This window comes from Pan paniscus, chromosome 7 (assembly GCF_029289425.2).
Source record: "Pan paniscus chromosome 7, NHGRI_mPanPan1-v2.0_pri, whole genome shotgun sequence".
In the NCBI taxonomy this organism is placed as follows: Eukaryota; Metazoa; Chordata; class Mammalia; order Primates; family Hominidae; genus Pan; species Pan paniscus.
In genome coordinates this window covers 47,282,922-47,300,971 of record NC_073256.2, presented here as the reverse complement: position 1 = coordinate 47,300,971, position 18,050 = coordinate 47,282,922, and the positions used below count along the sequence as shown (strand labels likewise).

The 18,050-nt window shown below is 44.9% G+C and overlaps 1 protein-coding gene across 8 annotated transcripts in view; it reads right to left on the bottom strand.

Annotated features, from left to right (window-relative positions):
• Positions 1-447: 447 nt before the first annotated feature.
• The window catches only part of EXTL3 (exostosin like glycosyltransferase 3), a 159,347-nt gene continuing 141,744 nt past the window's right edge, over positions 448-18,050 (bottom strand). For all 8 annotated transcript variants that reach the window (XM_063606691.1, XM_063606692.1, XM_063606690.1 and 5 more), the window contains 2 exons: positions 13,831-13,959; positions 448-6,350 (listed from right to left, as the gene is read on the bottom strand). In XM_063606691.1, the coding sequence (XP_063462761.1) occupies positions 6,141-6,350; positions 13,831-13,959 (339 nt within the window). In that variant the 3' untranslated portion in view covers positions 448-6,140. The remainder of the gene's footprint in view (positions 6,351-13,830; positions 13,960-18,050) is intronic.

Below are 18,050 nucleotides of genomic sequence, written 5' to 3'. Positions count from 1 at the left end.
TTTTGCTGTAAATCTGAAACTGCTCCCCCCGAAATCTATTAAAAATGTAGGAAGAAAAGAAAGCAATTCAAAAAAGGACAATCCAGCTTTTCTTAATGGGCAAAAGATGTGTACAGATAATTCACAAAGGAAATATATATAAATGGCGTAAACACATGAAAAGATGCTTAAATCACCAGTCATCAGGAAAACGCAGAATGAAATAAGACACCATTACTCACCAGAATGGCTAAAATTAAAAAGACTGACCAGACCATGGATCAGTGAGGATGTGGAACTGGGAGTCTCATAATTACTGGTGGAAGTACAAAATGGAATGATCGCATTGAGAAAAGGTCTAGAAGTTTCTTATAGAACTAAACATGTATACATCTACCATATTACCCAACAATTCCACTCCTAGGTATTTACCCAAGAGAAATAAAAATCCACAGAAAGACTTGCACATGAATGTTCACAGAAACTTTATTCATAATATCCAAAAACTGGAAAAAGCCCCAGTATCTATATAATAGAACGGACAGATTTTACTCGATTCATACAAGGGAATACTAAGCAATAAAAAGTAAATAATCACCAATCTATTCAGCAACGATGGATGCATCTCCAAAACGTTATGCTGGGTGTGTAGAAGACGGACACACACAAGAGTAGAAATTATAGGACACCATTTATATGAAATTCTAGAATATAGAAAACTAATCCAAAATGAAAAAAACAATCAGCATTGGCTATGTCTGAGGATGGAGGACGTGGGGACTGACTAGGAGGAAGGAGCAGGAGGGGACTTTCTGGGTTGATAGTAGTGTTCCATATATTGAGGGGGGTCTGGGTTACACAGGTGTGTGCGTTTGTCAGAACTCAAAAGAATGCACACTTAAGATGTGTGCATTACAGTGTGCACGTTTAAAATAAAGTTTACATTAAAAACACAAACACTGACCTATAATGAACAGTTGTATGCCCATGTATTTAGAAGGAAATGCATTGATGTTGCCAGTTTACTCAGAAATGTACCTCAACAGTGCACCATGAAAGGATGAATGGCAGGATGGGTGAAGGGACGGGGCATGGGTAGATGGGACGCTCCAAGGCGGGTCCAGTAAAATGACATAGACATTTATGCCCTAGAAATGATTTCAACATTGCCGTATGTTTGAAATGTGGGACCAGTCGTTTAAATCAATAGAATGTAAGTAGTTTCAATGCTAACATGACAGTCCTACAACAGGACCAGCAGCTGTACTTTTTTATTTTTTATTTTTATGAGACGGAGTTTCTTGTTGCTCAGGCTAGAGTGCAATGGCGCAAATCACAGCTCACTGCAACCTCCGCCTCCTGGGTTCAAGCAATTCTCCTGCCTCAGCCTCCTGAGTAGCTGGGATTACAGGCACGTGCCACCACACCTGGCTAATTTTTGTATTTTTAGTAGAGATGGGGTTTCGCCATTTTGGCCAGGCTGGTCTCAAACTCCTGACCTCAGGTGATCCACCCGCCTTGGCCTCCCCAGATGCTGGGATTACAGGCATGAGCCACTGCACCCAGCCTGTACTCTTTCATAAACGTCAAGACAGATGAAGAAAGGTAAAACAATTTGCCTAAGCTGTGATTTCTAAGTGACCCTCTTCACTTCGTCAAAGCATTCATTCATGCGAAAACTATGGAACTCCTGTGTTCTTGAGAGGCTGCAGTCCCGTGTGGGAGGCAGAGCAGTGGCCAGCACACAGCATGGTGAGGCGACAGAGCGTGGGGGCTCTAATAGGAGGTGAGCAGGGCACTCAGCCAGGCGCTGGTGCTCAAACCTAGTGGAAGGCAGAAAGAGCCATGAAGAAGTGGACACTATTTTACTCCAGTAATAGTTCATTTTTATTGTGTCAAACAGTGGACTCTTACATATATTATATTATTTAACTTTTAACATATGCTTAAGAGATGGGCACAACTTTTGCCACCGTATGGTGGGATCAGAGCCTAAAATAGTAACAGATAACTTGCTCTCCACCAGTGTGACGGGCAGCCCAAGATCTGCACCCAGTCTGTTCCAGGGCCCAGACCTTTACCCACTACATTCGCCTTTCTTCTTTTCAGTATCTTCATAACATTCTAATTTTTTTGTAGAGATGGGGGTCTTGCTGTGTTGCCCAGACTGGTCTTGAACTGGCCTCATGTGATCCTCCCACTTCTGCCTCACCAAATTCTGAGATTAAGATGTTAGGCACCACACCCCACCATCAACATTCTTCTTAACACATTTTTGTAAACCTTGTGGAGCCTTCCACTTCAGTGATGATCCCATCAACAGCTAACATTTACCACCGTGGCAGACCGTAAGTCCAAGACACAACTCGACAGGTATAGACTCAAAGCAGACATCATATCTCTGTGTATAGGAAGACACATTTTCTACAGCCTCATGCCACCTTCTCAAGTCTCTCTGGTCCCAGGACAATCGTAACATGGAGATGGATGGCTGGAAGAATAGGAGCTTGACAGCCAAAACTCCAGACCCAAAGAGGAATGCCCCTCGATGACATCTCACCCATCAGCTGCTGCAAACTTGCCTGATCAGTCGTGAACCCCACTTGAGGAGGGACACCGACTGTTAAGTCTCACCCATTCTTAGGACTGTCAGTGTGACCAAAGCTGCCACCTGCAGAGCCCAGGAGAGGAGTCCTCGCCTTTACCCCCTTTCCCTTCTCCATCCTTCTCCCCGAAGCCCACAGCTCAGTGCCCTCTCCTGAGAAAGCCTCTGATCCCACAGCCAAGCACAAGTTCTAGGCCTGTGGGCACCAACAGGATGGGGCTCTGCAGTCAGGGAGCGTCAGCTCGGTGCAGGTACAGGTGCCTTAGTGACCTATAGGTCAGGGGCATGACCTATGGACCGAATCGAGCCATTCATAGTGAGGCCTCGCCTGTCCTGGGATCGCAGGCACACACAGCTCCCCACAACCACTCCACACACACACACACACACACACATTTTAAATTCCCATGAAAAAATTAACTTTGCATATATGGGCCACATGCCCTTCCACATCCTGCTTAAAGCACCTCAACAGCCCCTAAGTTCCTGTTTTGTCAAAATGACTTGCCCTGGAACCGGGCACAGGCAAGGCTGCCCATGTGAGTGTGAGTCTGTTCACCCATCTCTGGTCCACAGCCCACACCAGGGCCTGGTCACGCTGCCTCCCATCATCTTCTGCGAGCAGGCCCAGCTGGCATACACAGGTGGCGACCTGGAATCAAGCAATCAAGCAGGTGCCTTCTCTCAGGTCACTCTTCCATACTTGCTGAGGAAAACCACAAAAGACCTCCAAGCTGCTTGAGTTAAAGTCTCCATTTACTTTTATTTTTTTACAAAAATCCAATGTAAGACCATTGTGCTCGTGACGAAAAGGGGTGGGGTGGATGGACGTGGCATGGATATCAAAGCTTCCCCCCACAAACTAGGAGCTCCCCACTCTGTCCGGTGCAGCTCCCAGAAAGATCCCATCCTTCCGGACAGGACCCCAGCTGCTGAGCCCTGGCCTGAGGCACAGTCCACACGGAGGAGCACTGCCCAGGGAGCCAGCGCTCACAGTGGCCTGCGGAGCCCTGGGACGGCGTTATGGTAAGACAGCCCAAACCGGAGCAGCAAGCCGGCCACCCAGAGAACGAGGCGCTCCTGCACCCTGCGAGCCAGGACAAGGTGGCCAGGGGTGGCCCACAGACAGCCAAGGAGACTCGGGGTCTGTGGCGCTGCTTTCCCATCTCACGCGAGTCACAGGTCGGCGGCTTTCCCGTGGTGAGAAGCACCTGACCAGTGACACTGTGGCCACCTTGCTGCCTCTCGCTGAGGAGGGCATGCCCCTCAGAGCCTGTCTGCAGTCCTTCAAGCCAGTGTTCCTTTCAGGGTCAAGGAGGGCTGTCCTTGTTGGAAGCACCGACACCACAGCCCTCCCTGCGGCATGTTTTGGTGTCAGACCACTCAGCCCTTCTTAGATCCACCAGTGACATTCGGGGCCCAACAACCTGGCTCCACTAAAGGGACAGGCCCTGGCCCCACCACACAGACAGCCCCGACTCACTGAGTCCCGCTAAAGGGGGTCTCACCACACAGACGGCCCCGGCTCACCGAGTCCCACTGAAGTCAGTATGTGAGTTCCTCACATTAAAAGAAACCAGATAAAATAGCAGCCACAATATAGCGCCACACACCACACTCTTTGGCTCCCCGAGGGAAGAAGGCTACTGCTGAAAGGAATACAAGTCAGGAGTCAGGTAGAGGGCAACTAGAAAGTTCTGAGGAAGGGCGTCTGACCCCCACTGCTGGGAACATAACCACACTGCCTCAGCGGGGGAGCTACAGGCTGATGCCGGGGTTGGGGGGGAACCTTTGGAAACACAGTCCTGGCGGCGGCCGGGTCCGGTTTGCCAATGGGGAGAGTTCCCTTAAGCCGAGCTAGCCCTACAGGTGGGTGGGAGCTACACAAAAGAGCCCAGCTTCAAAACAGTACTTGAAGAGGACCCACGTGGTACAGGCAGGTCAGAGGAGAACGTATTCCAAGAAATAGAAGCGCAGGATGCCGAGGTCTAGGGAAGACGGAACTGGCTTAAGGCATGTGCATGACCAGGACAGACCTGAGCTTTTGTTCAGTTGCTAGAAAACTTCCAGAGTCAACTCCACTTCGAGAAAGTAGGGTTCAAGAAACACGTCATGGGCTAAATCCCTGACAAATGCCACTCACACCCTCCTAGGTTCCCCTACTGCCACCGTGAACCAAAAAATTAGCTTATTTCAGTTTCAGCCCAGGGAACAGAATCCTAAGCAGGGAGTGGAAAGTGGTAACTCGGGTTGTGAATGCCCGTTAGATTCCAAGGCTGGATGTGAGCTTACACAGCAAATCACAGCCTCCCATTGTTCTAGCACATACCAAACCTCGGGGGGTCCTACAGCCAAGCTGACATTAGGGGTCCAAAAACCACAGATAACACAGGATGGGGCTCCAGACAGAGGCAGGGGGAAGGTGAATTTCACCAAGGAATTATCCCAAGGCAGGCGCCTTGCTGTAAAACTTCCCGGCCAGCCGGGTGGGGTCCTCGAAGGACACTGGCTTGCTCTACACTAGGGAGAGGAGGCTGACCTGCAAACCACTTAAGACCACAGCAGATGTGCACGCTGCTCATCTCCTGTCCAATCCAAGAAAGAGCACTTCAGAAATGCCTGAGGCCCACAGCACGTGTGTTTCAACAGAAGAGCAGGATAGAAAGAGCCATCTGGGAGTGGCGTCTTCAGCCCCTATTCTTTCTCACTCTTTGCTTCCTCATTCTCTCTCAAACAAGAGAGAAATGGGAGAGCAGGGATAAGTACTGAGGCAAGCCTGGCCTAAAGATAAATCCTCAAAAATTGCTGGCCCCAGCAGCAGGAAGCTGAGCAGCCCACCAGGGTCAGGCGCTCCCAGGGATTCACTGAGAAGAGAATGTGAGTTACAGGTTGCTGACTGGCAACAGAAAGGGTAAGGAAGAGACCTTGTCCAGGCCCGCAAGAGGGCCAAGTTCATCCCTTTCCGGTTGCTGCACACAGATGGCGCTGGGGAGGATGGGAGATGATCTTTAAGGATAAGCCAGTGACACAAGGCCAGGACCCATCTCCGCCAGAATACAGAACAAAGGAGCCTGCGCGGTCCCTCCCTTAGAAAGGCAAAACTCACACTCCCCCAGCCAAAAATATATATGTATGCAAGTGTGTGCATGTATTTATATACACACACATATATATAAATAAGCCTTGAATGGCAAATCTGAAACTTTCTCTTTTTAAATAATCATAATAGTTGTTATTGAATTTAAAAACCACGAACCAGCTGTCCTGGGCGTATGAACGGTGTGAGTGACTCTGCAGAGTCGCCACAGTCCTCAGTGTAAGCTATCAGTCAGTGCCCTGTGTGGGGAACCCCGGGTCCTCCGCCCAGGGCTCCAGGCCCAGTGTGGCTGACTTCAAGATAAAGGCAGCGGTTTCCTTCCACTCCTCCTGCTGCCCCTTCCAGCAGAGGCTCTGGGCCACCCACCAGCAGATGTGCCCAAGGTCCTGCAATGCCTAGGAACCTTGGGAGCCATCTTCCTCCCTCTGCTCATCCTCTTCCCCAGACCGTGCGCTGCCCCTAGATGAACTTGAAGCACTTGGTCTTGTCATGGGGCAGGCGTGTCTTGAAGAGCACAGAATCCACCCTGAACTGCGTGTACAGGAGGGGCATGTAGCCGTACACCTTCACGAAGAAGTTGATGCACTTGTGCCGCTCGTGGAAGTGGGAGTCATCGTGAGACAGGGCCTGAGGGCATCCTGGGCATCGGAATGTCCACCGTGAGGTCACCTGGAAATGGGAGAGAGACACAGAGTGGGAATCCCAGCTAATACTGACAGAACCCTTGCAGCTGAGCCGATCCCACACTCCCATGTCCATGGTGAAGACGCTGATCCCCTCAGGGGCAACATCCCTGCAGAGCATGGCACGAACGAGAGCCCGGCCCCAGGCCTCCTGCCTACCAGGTGTCTCCAGAACATTGTCAGGTATTCTGTTGAGATGGCCTACGCTTCTCAGATGCCAAAAGCCTTAACGTGTGTAGTGTCAGCTGTCTCAGTAAGTCTACTCCTAGTATGTACTTGGTTGCAGAGCCATAGGTAGGTACCGAGTTGTTTGTTTCATCAATGTTTTGAATCAAAATATTGAAGACTACCCAAAGAGGGGCTTTGGGTATTGAAGACTACCCAAAGAGGGGCTAGTCAAAGAGGGGCTATCATTCTTGAATACTGTCCATAAAAAAGATGCTTAACTACATTTAAAGCCATGGGCAAGTGGCCATACTACAGTCTAGTCATATTATTATTAATTAGAAAATGTCTAACTAGAAAAGTATGAAGAGGGACAGCTTCATTACAATGTGGCAGGCCGAATGGCATAAAAACCCCTCAGAACACCTGAACATGCAAGAAGAAATACAGAAACCATCTCTTTAAATACAGGGCAGAGCCTGTAATAAGAAATTAAATTACCTGGTGATTAATTCCAGCACTTTGGGAGGCCAAGGCAGGAAGATCGCTTGAGCCCAGGAGTTCAAAACCAGCCTGGGCAACAAAGCAAAACCTCATCTCCACAAGAGATAAAAATATTAGCAGTGTGTGGCAGCAGGCCAGCTATCTGGTGTAGTCCCAGCTACTTGGGAGGCTGAGATGGGAGGCTGCTTGAGCCCATGAGTTTGAGGCTGCAATGAGCTATGATGATACCACTCCACTCCAGCCTGGGTGACAGTGAGACCCTGTCACTCACTCACATACATACATGCATGCATGCATGCATGAATAAACAATGAATAATGAATGAATGAATGAATGAATGAATGAAATCCTCAGAGGCCAAACAATGAAAAAGCAAATCCTGCAAGATAGCCATGAACTTGGGTTTTAAATGGGCTGGAGAAGTGACACCTGCAAAGCGGGCTGGGGGCCTTTGGAAACACTGGCTCCACGGAAGGGAGCATGGAGGGGAGCAGGGAGGGGTGGACGCCTCACAAAGAAAGATGGGGAAGAAGTGTCTTTAAATTTATCTTCTACTTCCTTTTCTTTTCACCTAAGTCTGATCTTTTTATCCCATTTCACTGAAATTTAATAACTATGATTCTCATTTTCAATAGTTCCATTTAGGGCTTTCCAATCTGTTTGTTCTTTTTGGAGTGATTTGTTGCTTTTTTATGTTTTCAGGTTACGAATTTTAAGCCTACTTGTTTTATAGTCTATCTAATGGCTTTATTATTTGAAATCCTTGGAGAACTATAACCTGTTTGTTATATGTGTTCACTCTTGCTCATGATCAGCTGTTTTCTTGGTGGCTGACTGTTGACTTTACATTTCAAGCTCATCTTCAATGAGGCTTTACCTGTGCGTGTCCTACGTGGCCTGAGGTGAAGAAATTTCTCTTTTTCTTAAGTGGGAACTTCCTCTGCTGAGAGTAATTTCTCCTTATAACAGATTTTTGGTTTTATTTTGTCAAATAGTCCAAGGGTATTGACGACTGGGTCTAGTTTTCTTTTTTGTTTTTTCCCTGGGGACTCCCCATATTGCCCAGGCTGGTCTGGAACTCCTGGCCTCAAGAAATCCTCTTGCCTCAGCCTCTCAACGTGCTGGGATTACAGACTTGAGCCATCTCATGTGGCCCTGGGTCTAGATTTCATACAGAATGAGTCCCTAAGCCCATGGAGGCTCAAAAGACTATTTAACATTCTGAACCTACACTTCCCCAACAACCTGTCAGAGTCAAGGTTAAAATAAACAAGGTATGTGTCATCTCCCCGGGGCAACGGGTAGGAGATCTCCATTCTAATTCTCCACCCTTAACAGGCTCTACACTCCTTCACATGAGTGATAAAATCCAAGCCTCTAGACAACTAAGGTGAGAGCAGCCCCCCATGGTGGCCTCAGTGACGCCACCACACTTGCCACCCTAAGTTTTAGTCCTCCCACCTGCTTCCTTTCTGGCAATTCTCTTACCTTCTTATTAGCTCAACTATACACTGAAAAAATAAGTTTGTTACTTATAGTGATCAGGTTTTCAAACTACCTAACCCACTATAGTACAAAACCCAAAAATTTACTGTCAAGTTTTTTTTTTGGTTTTTTTTTTTTTTTGAGACAGAGTCTCACTCTGTCTCCCAGGCTGGAGTGCAGTGCAGTGATCTCGGCTCACTACGAACTCCGCCTCCCAGGTTTACGCCATTCTCCTGCCTCAGCCTCCCGAGTAGCTGGGACTACAGGCACCTGCCACCACACCCGGCTAATTTTTTGTATTTTTAGCAGAGATTGGTTTTGCTGTGTTAGCCAGGATGGTCTCGATCTCCTGACCTCGTGATCTGCCCGCCTCAGCCTCCCCAAGTGTTGGGATTACAGGCATGAGCCACAGCACCCAGCCTACTGTCAAGTTTTTAAAAAGCAGACTGCAAATCAAGTATATAAATTTAAAATATAAAAATAAGGCCAGATGTGGTGGTTCCCACCTGTAATCCCAGCACTTTGGGAGGCCAAGGTGGGCGGATCACTTGAGCTCAGTTTGAGGCCAGCCTGGCCAACATGGCAAGACCCTGTTTCTACTAAAAATACAAAAAAATTAGCTGGGCATGGCGACACATGCCTGTAATCCCAGCTGCTGTGGAGGCTTAAGCAGGAAAATCACTTGAACCCGGGAGGCAGAGGTTGCAGTGACCTGAGATTGTGCCACTGCACTGCAGCCTGGGTGACAGAGCGAGGCTCCATCTCAAAAAAAAAAAAAAAAAGAAAAAGAAAAAATACATATATACGTATTTTTACACACATATGTGTGTGTGTATATATGTATGTATAAATAAATAAGTCACCACGATAGACAGGATACCAGAGAACCAAAAGAAATAAGCCAAAAGTTTTAGTACTTTTGATTTCTTTCTGCATGTCTATCTTTTCTCAAATAATTTTTAAATTTCCATTATAAATTAAGGGGAAATTTTTTAATTGAAAGACACATCCCATAACTTAATAGTGGAAGAGTAATCATTGTGTACAGCCAGTATACGCCGTCAGAGCCCGGGTCCCAGAGTTTAAACTGGGAGGAGACACAGGCCAGTGCTCGAAGGGTGGCTCCCCTCAGAACCGAGTCTCTGGGCAGTCATGACCTCCACAGGTCCCCCTCCAGGGTCCCACCTGTCTCCTCACTTCTCCCCTCACTCACTGCTGCTCTCTTAGAACCCTTCGGGGTCACGTCAGCACTGAGTTATTGCTCTTCCACGGTTCCCACTGGAGCAGGATGTAGGGGTCAGGAATCTGGGGAAGGATGTTCTCAAACAGCATCTATGTCCAGTATTCCATGGGGCTCTCACTGGATCTAAAAACCTTTCTCATCATTCCAGACACCAGAATCCAACCCCAGGAGAAATGCCCTTTAACCTGCACATTATTCCATGTGACACAAAAGGTGACTTTATAACTGTTGTTTTCACGGAAGCAGTGGTTTCCAAATGTTTTTAATCATGTAATCCATCAGTAAAAAAAACATTTAAGCTGGGTGCGGTGGCTCACACCTGTAATCCCAGCACTTTGGGAGGCCAAGGCGGGCAGATCACGAGGTCAAGAGATCGAGACCAGCCTGGCCAACATGGTGAAACCCCGTCTCTACTAAAAATACAAAAATTAGCAGGGCGTGGTGGCACACGCCTATAGTCCCAGCTACTCAGAAGACTGAGGCAGGAAAATCGCTTGAACCCGGGAGGCAGAGGTTGCAGTGAGCCGAGATTGCGCCACTGCACTCCAGCCTAGCAAAAGAGCGAGACTCCATCTCAAAAAAAAAAACAAAAAACCATTTAAGACTGCATCCCCAATATATTTGTAAATATATAACTGTGTTACATAATAAAACATGCAAAAAATTTAAAAAGAATGAAGCAACTATAATATCAACTGAAGTCTGGACATTTACTTATTTAACCAATATCGTGGATCACAGTTTACATGGAAGATTCCAAGTAACTCAATCTAATAAAAATATTCGTTTTATGCTTAGTAACAATGAGGAAAATCCTTGATAGCTGCCAAGAACCTATATCACCCCAGAGAACCAAGACGTTCACTTGCATTTCGGCTTCCTTACCACCTAAGCCATCTGTTTTCTCAAAACTTTACGGGTGATTTTTCAATCTCTTATCCTGAATGAAGCCTATTTATATTCTGTGTTCTCCTTGCAAAAGTAGTACATTATTCAAAGAAATAATATGACATTAACTCCCCATTCGTTAGTCAATATTAAGATATTAACATTATTGAAAGAACACTGCCAATCATACGAAGCAGTCAAACCTCCCTAACTCAAACAAGGAATAGTTTGACAGTAAAAATTTGAGGTATTTAAAGCACAACAAAAAAATTACTATTTTTGAACATAAAATAGTACATATACCTGATACCATTAAAATTAGGTAAATAAAATATTTAATTCAAACTGGTTCTTTATTATGAATTAAATAATTAGATTCATAAGTTGAAGGAATTACTAAGAGTTTGAAAACACTCTTAATTTCAGCCTTTGAATTTGAAAAGTCATCCCAATCTTGAATTCTTCATATATTCCAGAAAGATGAAGAAAATTCACAGAGAATACTCAGTTTTGAAGTTTTCACTTGGTAAGAATCATGTGCACCATGTCTAAATTACTTCCACCTGCACTGAAGAGATGGCTTAACTAATGAAACACTGGCCTAATAATGCAGTAGACAAACACACTTTAAGAAAGATGAAAAATTCCCCATGTCTGTGCCTGCTCAGGTAACTGATGCTATTATTAGGTACCTAATCACTCAGATACTTTAAATTTTCATGGACCATGTCTTCTGGTCTACTAGAGAGGCATAAATTGATGCATACATCTTGACTCAAGTCCAGTCCCTGGCTACATAAAAAAGGATATATAAGGAAGAGAAAATTGCACCCATCATTAATTGCTTTCTAAAACCTTTGCCTCCCTACCTCAAAGTCTACAAAATCTTTTCACTGTTTAATATGAGACCTACCACTGTACCTGGAAAACATACTGTTTTTATATAAATACTTGTGACTATTATTTTTCACAGTTTAAAAAAATTGATACATTATGTTGCTAATTATTCTTCTCTTGTGAGGCTTTAGCAGAAGTCTCGGCAACAGAAGAAACCCTGGGACAATCAGGAGTGACATCCTATGCAGGGGCCACAGTTGGCCTCCACATGCATTTCTTTGTTATGCTTTGCTGCATGGAACCAGCGTCCTCTGGTGGCCACCCTGCTTAGCACTCAAGCTACGACTTCTTTCTCACTACAATGCCCAGGCTGGAGTGCAGTGGCTATTCACAGACACGCCCATGGCACATTCAGCCTTGAACTCCTGGATTCAAGCAATCCTCCTGGCTCAGCCTCCTGAGTAGCTGAGACTACCAGGCATGTGCCACTACACCCAGCTTCTAAAGATATGATTTCATTATCGTTATTAGTACATGCTGGTGGGTACTTAGTCTAGAACACAATTATTATTATTATTATTTTCTTTTTGAGACGGAGTCTTACTCAGTCACCCAGGCTGGAGTGCACTGGCATGATCTCAGCTCACTGCAATCTCTGCCTCCTGGATTCAAGCGATTCTCCTGCCTCAGCCTGCTGAGTAGCTGGGATTACAGGCGCATGCTACTGTGTGTGTGTGTGTGTGTGTGTGTATTTTTTTTTTTTTTTTGAGATGGAGTCTCGCTCTGTCACCCAGGCTGGAGTGCAGTGGCACGATCTTGGCTCACTGCAACCTCCGCCTCCAGGTTCAAGTGATTCTCCTGCCTTGGCCTCCTGAGTAGCTGAGACTACAGGTGCGTGCCACCACACCTGGCTAATTTTTTATATTTTTAGTAGAGACAAGGTTTCACCGTGTTAGCCAGGATGGTCTTGAGCTCCTGACCTTGTGATCCACCTGCCTCAGCCTTCCAAAGTGCTGGGATTATAGGCGTAAGCCACTGCGCCCAGCCTAATTTGTATATTTTTTAGTAGAGTCGGGGTTTCACCATGTTGGCCAGGCTGGTCATGAACTCCTGACCTCAAGTGATCCGCCTGCCTCAGCCTCCAAAAGTGCTGGGATTACAGGCGTGAGCCACCGCACCCAGTCGAACACAACTATTTACTCATGGCAATGTCACCCATGAAGGTAAACCTATTTCATAAAATTAAATAATATGCCTTTTTGATAATAATGAAAATAAGACCTCATTAGTTTGTTGACCCTTCTAAGGACATCAGGTATAAATCTCTTACTGGAATTTAGCATTTTCTTCAATTATGAAACAGACAAACACAGACGAAGCACAGTCACAAATATTCATTTGGAGTGACAGATTCTATAGCATTATTGGTTCTAATAACATCTGCTTCTGTGAGGACTGAGCTATCCTAACCCTTACCAGCATGCTCTAACTTGCTGACAGAGCCCACAAAGATGACAGGAAGGGGGTGGAACCAGGCTTTCTGTGCACTGAGTGTATGTGTTAATACCTCCAAGAAAAAAACAGAACAATATCCTCAGAACTTCTAGAATTCTGAGGGTATTTCTGGTTGTGAGCAAATAATTTATATAGTACTTATGTGCCAGGCACTATTCTTAGAGCTTTACATATATTAACTCAGAAATTCTTAAGTTTTTTGTTTGATGGACATCACCTGTGCCTCTGGCTTGGCAATCTGGTCAAGACTGTAGACTCCTCAAAGTAATGTTTTTAGGTATATAAACTACAATACACAGGATGACAAAGGAAACGAGTTACAGTAAAACACAGTGACATACATGCTCTTTTCTTAATGTATTAAATCACAACATCTAGGGGAAAGGGAGTAACTGCCGTGAATTCAAAGCAGTAACAAATACAAACAATACTTTTTGCAGATATTGCAATAAAGGTATTGTGATATGAAGATATCAGTGATTTCTACTGGTGACAAATCAGTTACTACAAATACTCTTATGAATTATAGCCTGTTTCATAACTGAAGAAAATGCTTTATTCCAGTAAGACATTAATAAAAATAAGATGCAACATCTTTCCCACCCAAGTTCCAAACCTTCTGATTTCTATCCATTGCCCTTAGGAATGAAGGGCCCCTGTAGTAACAACTCATTTAAGCTCACAGACAATCCTTTGATGAGGTAGGTAGTATCATCCCTATTGTACAAATGAGGACTCTGAGGTACAGTGCAGTTACGTGCTGCACTACTGCAAAACAAGTGAAGTAAACATGCACGCATCCACAGCCCCACCAGTGGTGGGACCTCACCTTGATGGGGGGCTTCCGAGTGATGTGGGAGACAAGGAAGTTCATGGCGATGTCCTCACAGTTGATGTATTCATCCACCATGTCCCGGATGGCCTGGGGCATCACATAAGAATACAGGTAGGCATAATACTGTCAGGGGAAGAAAAGAACCACATGCTCTGTTAGAAGACACAGGTTGTTGGCTTTCAGCCAAAATATGCATGGATGGAGGGGCTATTTGGGTGTGGCAGTAACTAGGAGGTATTACTGGCACTTAGGGACTGGGGCAGGGGATTCGAGACATCCTGTCGTGTGGATCTTCTGCAGTGAGGAATTATCCCATTCAAACTGCCATCATCACCCCCTTTAGTAACAGAATGTCATATCATCTCCCTGGTACCGCAGTGATTTTGAAATCAATACAAAGATTTGTCAAACTAGGTCAGATGCTGGTTCAGTTGAACACTATTTTATCTCTAACAATGGCCAAAAAAAAAAAAAAGATAAGTGAGAGAAAAAAGCCTGGTTATTTTCTCAGACCTCAATAAATCACAGAACCATGAAACACACGATCCCTCGCTGCCTCCTGTACAGATTCTTGAGTCTGGTCAGTACTCGCCATCGGCCCTGGCTACTCCCTGCTGCCAACCACCTTCGTCTCTTGCCTGGATTCTCCACATCGGCTCCTAAATATTCTCCCTGCTGCCATATTCTCTTCCCCATGTGCTAGTCCCAGCGCAGCAGGTGACTGTGTTAACACTCAAACCAACTGAACATGTCACCCCTTCACTCCAAAGCCTCCAACACTTCCCATCTCACTCAGAGTAAAAGGCAAAGTTCTCAGACTGTCCTACAAGGCCCACAGAGGGGTGTGTTGGAGCCACTCACACCGGCTCATGAATGGCGCTGTCTACATTTTCAGAATGTTGTCAGCTTGTTGTTAAACATAGCCATTATTAAAGATGTAATTACATAAACTTCAAATTAAATAAATTAAAATTATATTAAAAATCCATGCAATAAATACCTTAAACTCATTACTTCCTAATTAATATTTTACTATTAACTTGAGGTTACCTATATCTACTGTTGATGTTGAAATTACTACGTAATGGTGTACCACTGTGTATCTCTTCCCAAATCCGTGTTCAGTGACTCATGTTGATAACTTCAAATCAGCCAAGGTAAGAGTATTTATACCATAGAAATCAGCAAATACTACAAGACAGGGCACATGTTAACTGCTATATGTTGCAATTTGCTGTAATGAACAAATGAATAGGTGAGGTGCCCAGTTAAACTGATTAACTGATTAACATATTTCATTACCTACAATATAATATGTTGAGTGAAATAATGATAAAATTTTTTTGTAACAGAATAAATGTGCTAATTATCTTATAGCAAAGTACTTAAGAGTTGGTGAACTTAAAAAAATGAATTGTAATTTTTTTTTTAACAAAAAGGTGATCCAGGCTGGGCATGGTGGCTCATGCCTGTAATCCCAACACTTTGTTTGGGAGGCCAAGGTCGGTGAAATGCTTGAGCCCAGAAGTTCAAGGCCAGCCTGGGCAACACAGGGAGAAGACCCCATAGCTACAAAAAAATAAAAAATTGGCCAGATGTAGTGGCATGTGCCTGTACTGCCTGCTACTCAGGAGGCTGAGGTGAGAAGATCACTTGAGCCTGGGAGTTCTAGGCTGCACTGAGCCATGGTTGTGCCACTGCAATCCAGCCTGGGTGACAGTGAGATTCCGTCTCAAAAAAAAAGAGTAAGAATAAATAAAATAAAAAACAATACACTTTTTAAAAAAGGTAATTCAAATTTATTGACCCTTTAAATGGCCAGTGACTGTCCTTCGTATGCTGATGAGAATATATTAACATAACACGTCTTGAAAGAAATGACATTTTAACAATAAGAACTGCCTTTTAATAATAATTAAAAAAAAACTGATGAAAGCATTATCAGAATAACTGTTCAGAGGTATTTCCATCAGTATGTGGTTTTGCTGTCAAAAATGATTTATGTTGACCAGGCGCAGTGGCTCACGCCTATAATCCCAGCACTTTGGGAGGCCAAGGCGGGTGGATCACTTGAGGTCAGGAGTTCGAGACCAGCCTGGCCAACAGGGTGAATCCCAGCTACTGGGGAGGCTGAGGCAGAAGAATTGCTTGAACCCAGGAGGCAGAGACTGCAGTGAGCCAAGATTGCACTACTGTACTCCAGCCTGGACAAAGAAGCGAGAAGACTCCATCTCAAAAACAAGAGAAAAAAAAAGTTTAATTTAGAAACAGACCTGACTTGCTATAACACACAGTATCCAATCAAGATTTTCAAAAATAATAAAACATATTCAATCCTACTGCTTTCACTAAAATTTAAGAATTTAGTGATCACATTATTTTAAAGTTTTGTTTCATCGTTATTTCAACCTCTAAAAAATATCTATCAGTAATATACACATGCATAAAATTTATAAGTAAATATACATATATATTAGGTACAGGTCTAAAAAGTGTTATTGACAGGCACTTATGATTTTTTAAAAAAAGAAAAAAACTTGACAGCTGTTGATCAGAGAGGACCAATCTAACTGCTTTCCTGGACCAAGCAAGTAAGACAAATGAGTGTAAAGAAATGGGTGTAGCCCGGGTGCTGTGGCTCACGCCTGTAATCCCAACACTTTGGGAGGCCAAAGCGGGCGGATCATGAGGTCAGGAGTTCAAGACCAGCCTGACCAACATGGTGAAAACCCATCTCTACTACAAATACAACAATTAGCCAGGTGTGGTGGCATGCTCCTGTAATCCCAGCTACTCGGGAGGCTGAGGCAGGAGAATTGCCTAAACCTAGGAGGTGGAGGTTGCAGGGAGCCGAGATGGTGCCACTGCACTCCAGCCTGGGCCACACAGCAAAACTCAGTCTCACAAAAATAAAAAAAGAAATAGGTGTAAGAAAAACGAGGAGCCACAGGCAGGTGAGCGCATGAAGGCCCCATCATGGGCCTCAACTACGGGAGCAGCCACCATGACGCCCCAGACAGGGCCTCAGAGGACCTGATCTTCATTTGTATTGCAGCTCAGGTCTTTTTGTGAAATCTTGTGATTTTTAGAAGTTGTCAGTGCATAGGACAACACTAGAGGGCCCAAAAATCTCTCTGTAAGCCAACTGAGGTTTGGGCGCTGCTAGTCTGTAATCTTCTTTATAGATTTTCACACAGGAAAAATACTAAATTTCATTAAGTAAATGATTTCTTGAAAGTAGAGGTACCTGACCATTCATGGTTTTAAAGAACAGTCTGAATCTGGGAAGGCAATTCAGAAGATAAGTACATCCTCAAGGTATGAGTAGACGCTGCTAAGATCAGTGGCTCCTTCTTAGCTGAGCAAGTGTGAAAATCTTGGCCAGTTGCTGACACCCTAATCCTCTGACTCTACTTGCAATCCTCAGCCCAAACAAGGCCCACCGAAGGAAAGGAAGTCCTGAGGTGAAGTGCAAGAATGGAATGAGTGTATCAACTTCACACATTAAGTTTTTAAAAGAAAAAGAACAGCTGAAAGTTTAATGACTGCTTAGGCTGGTTCAAAATGTCCCTATATGTCAGGCACGGTTCCTCACATCTGTAATCCCAACACTTTGGGAGGCTAAGGCGGGCAAATCGCTTGAGTCCAGGAGTTCGAGACCAGCCTAAGCAACATGGCAAAACTGCATCTCTATAAAAAATACCAAAAAAAATTAGCCAGGTGTGGTGATGCGTGCCTGTAGTCCCAGCTACCCAGGAGACAGAGGCAGGAGGGTCACCTGGGCCCAAGAGGTGGAGGCTAAAATGAGCTGAGACCCCACCATTACACTCCAACCTGGGCGACAGTGAGACCCTGTCTTAAAAAATTAAAAAAGTCCCTATAAAAATGAATTTTATTGTTCTATTTGAGGTGACTGGCAAGATGCCACCATCTGAGATGGGAGATATGTAAGGGAGAAAAGACTTCAAGGAGCTAGGGAGAGACGGTGAGCTTTCCTGGGAAAAGTTTACCTGAAGTGTCTGAGGGACAAATGGGAGATATGCTGGAAACAATGAAATATACAAACGCAGACCTCAGCAAGAAAGGCCAAGGCTGGAATACAGATGAGGAAATTACCAGCCTGCAGATGCTAAGAAAAGCCTCAAAACCTTGTGTGTGAGACAGAACGCCTAGGGAAAATAAGAAGAGCAACAGAGGCTAGACCCCGGGACACT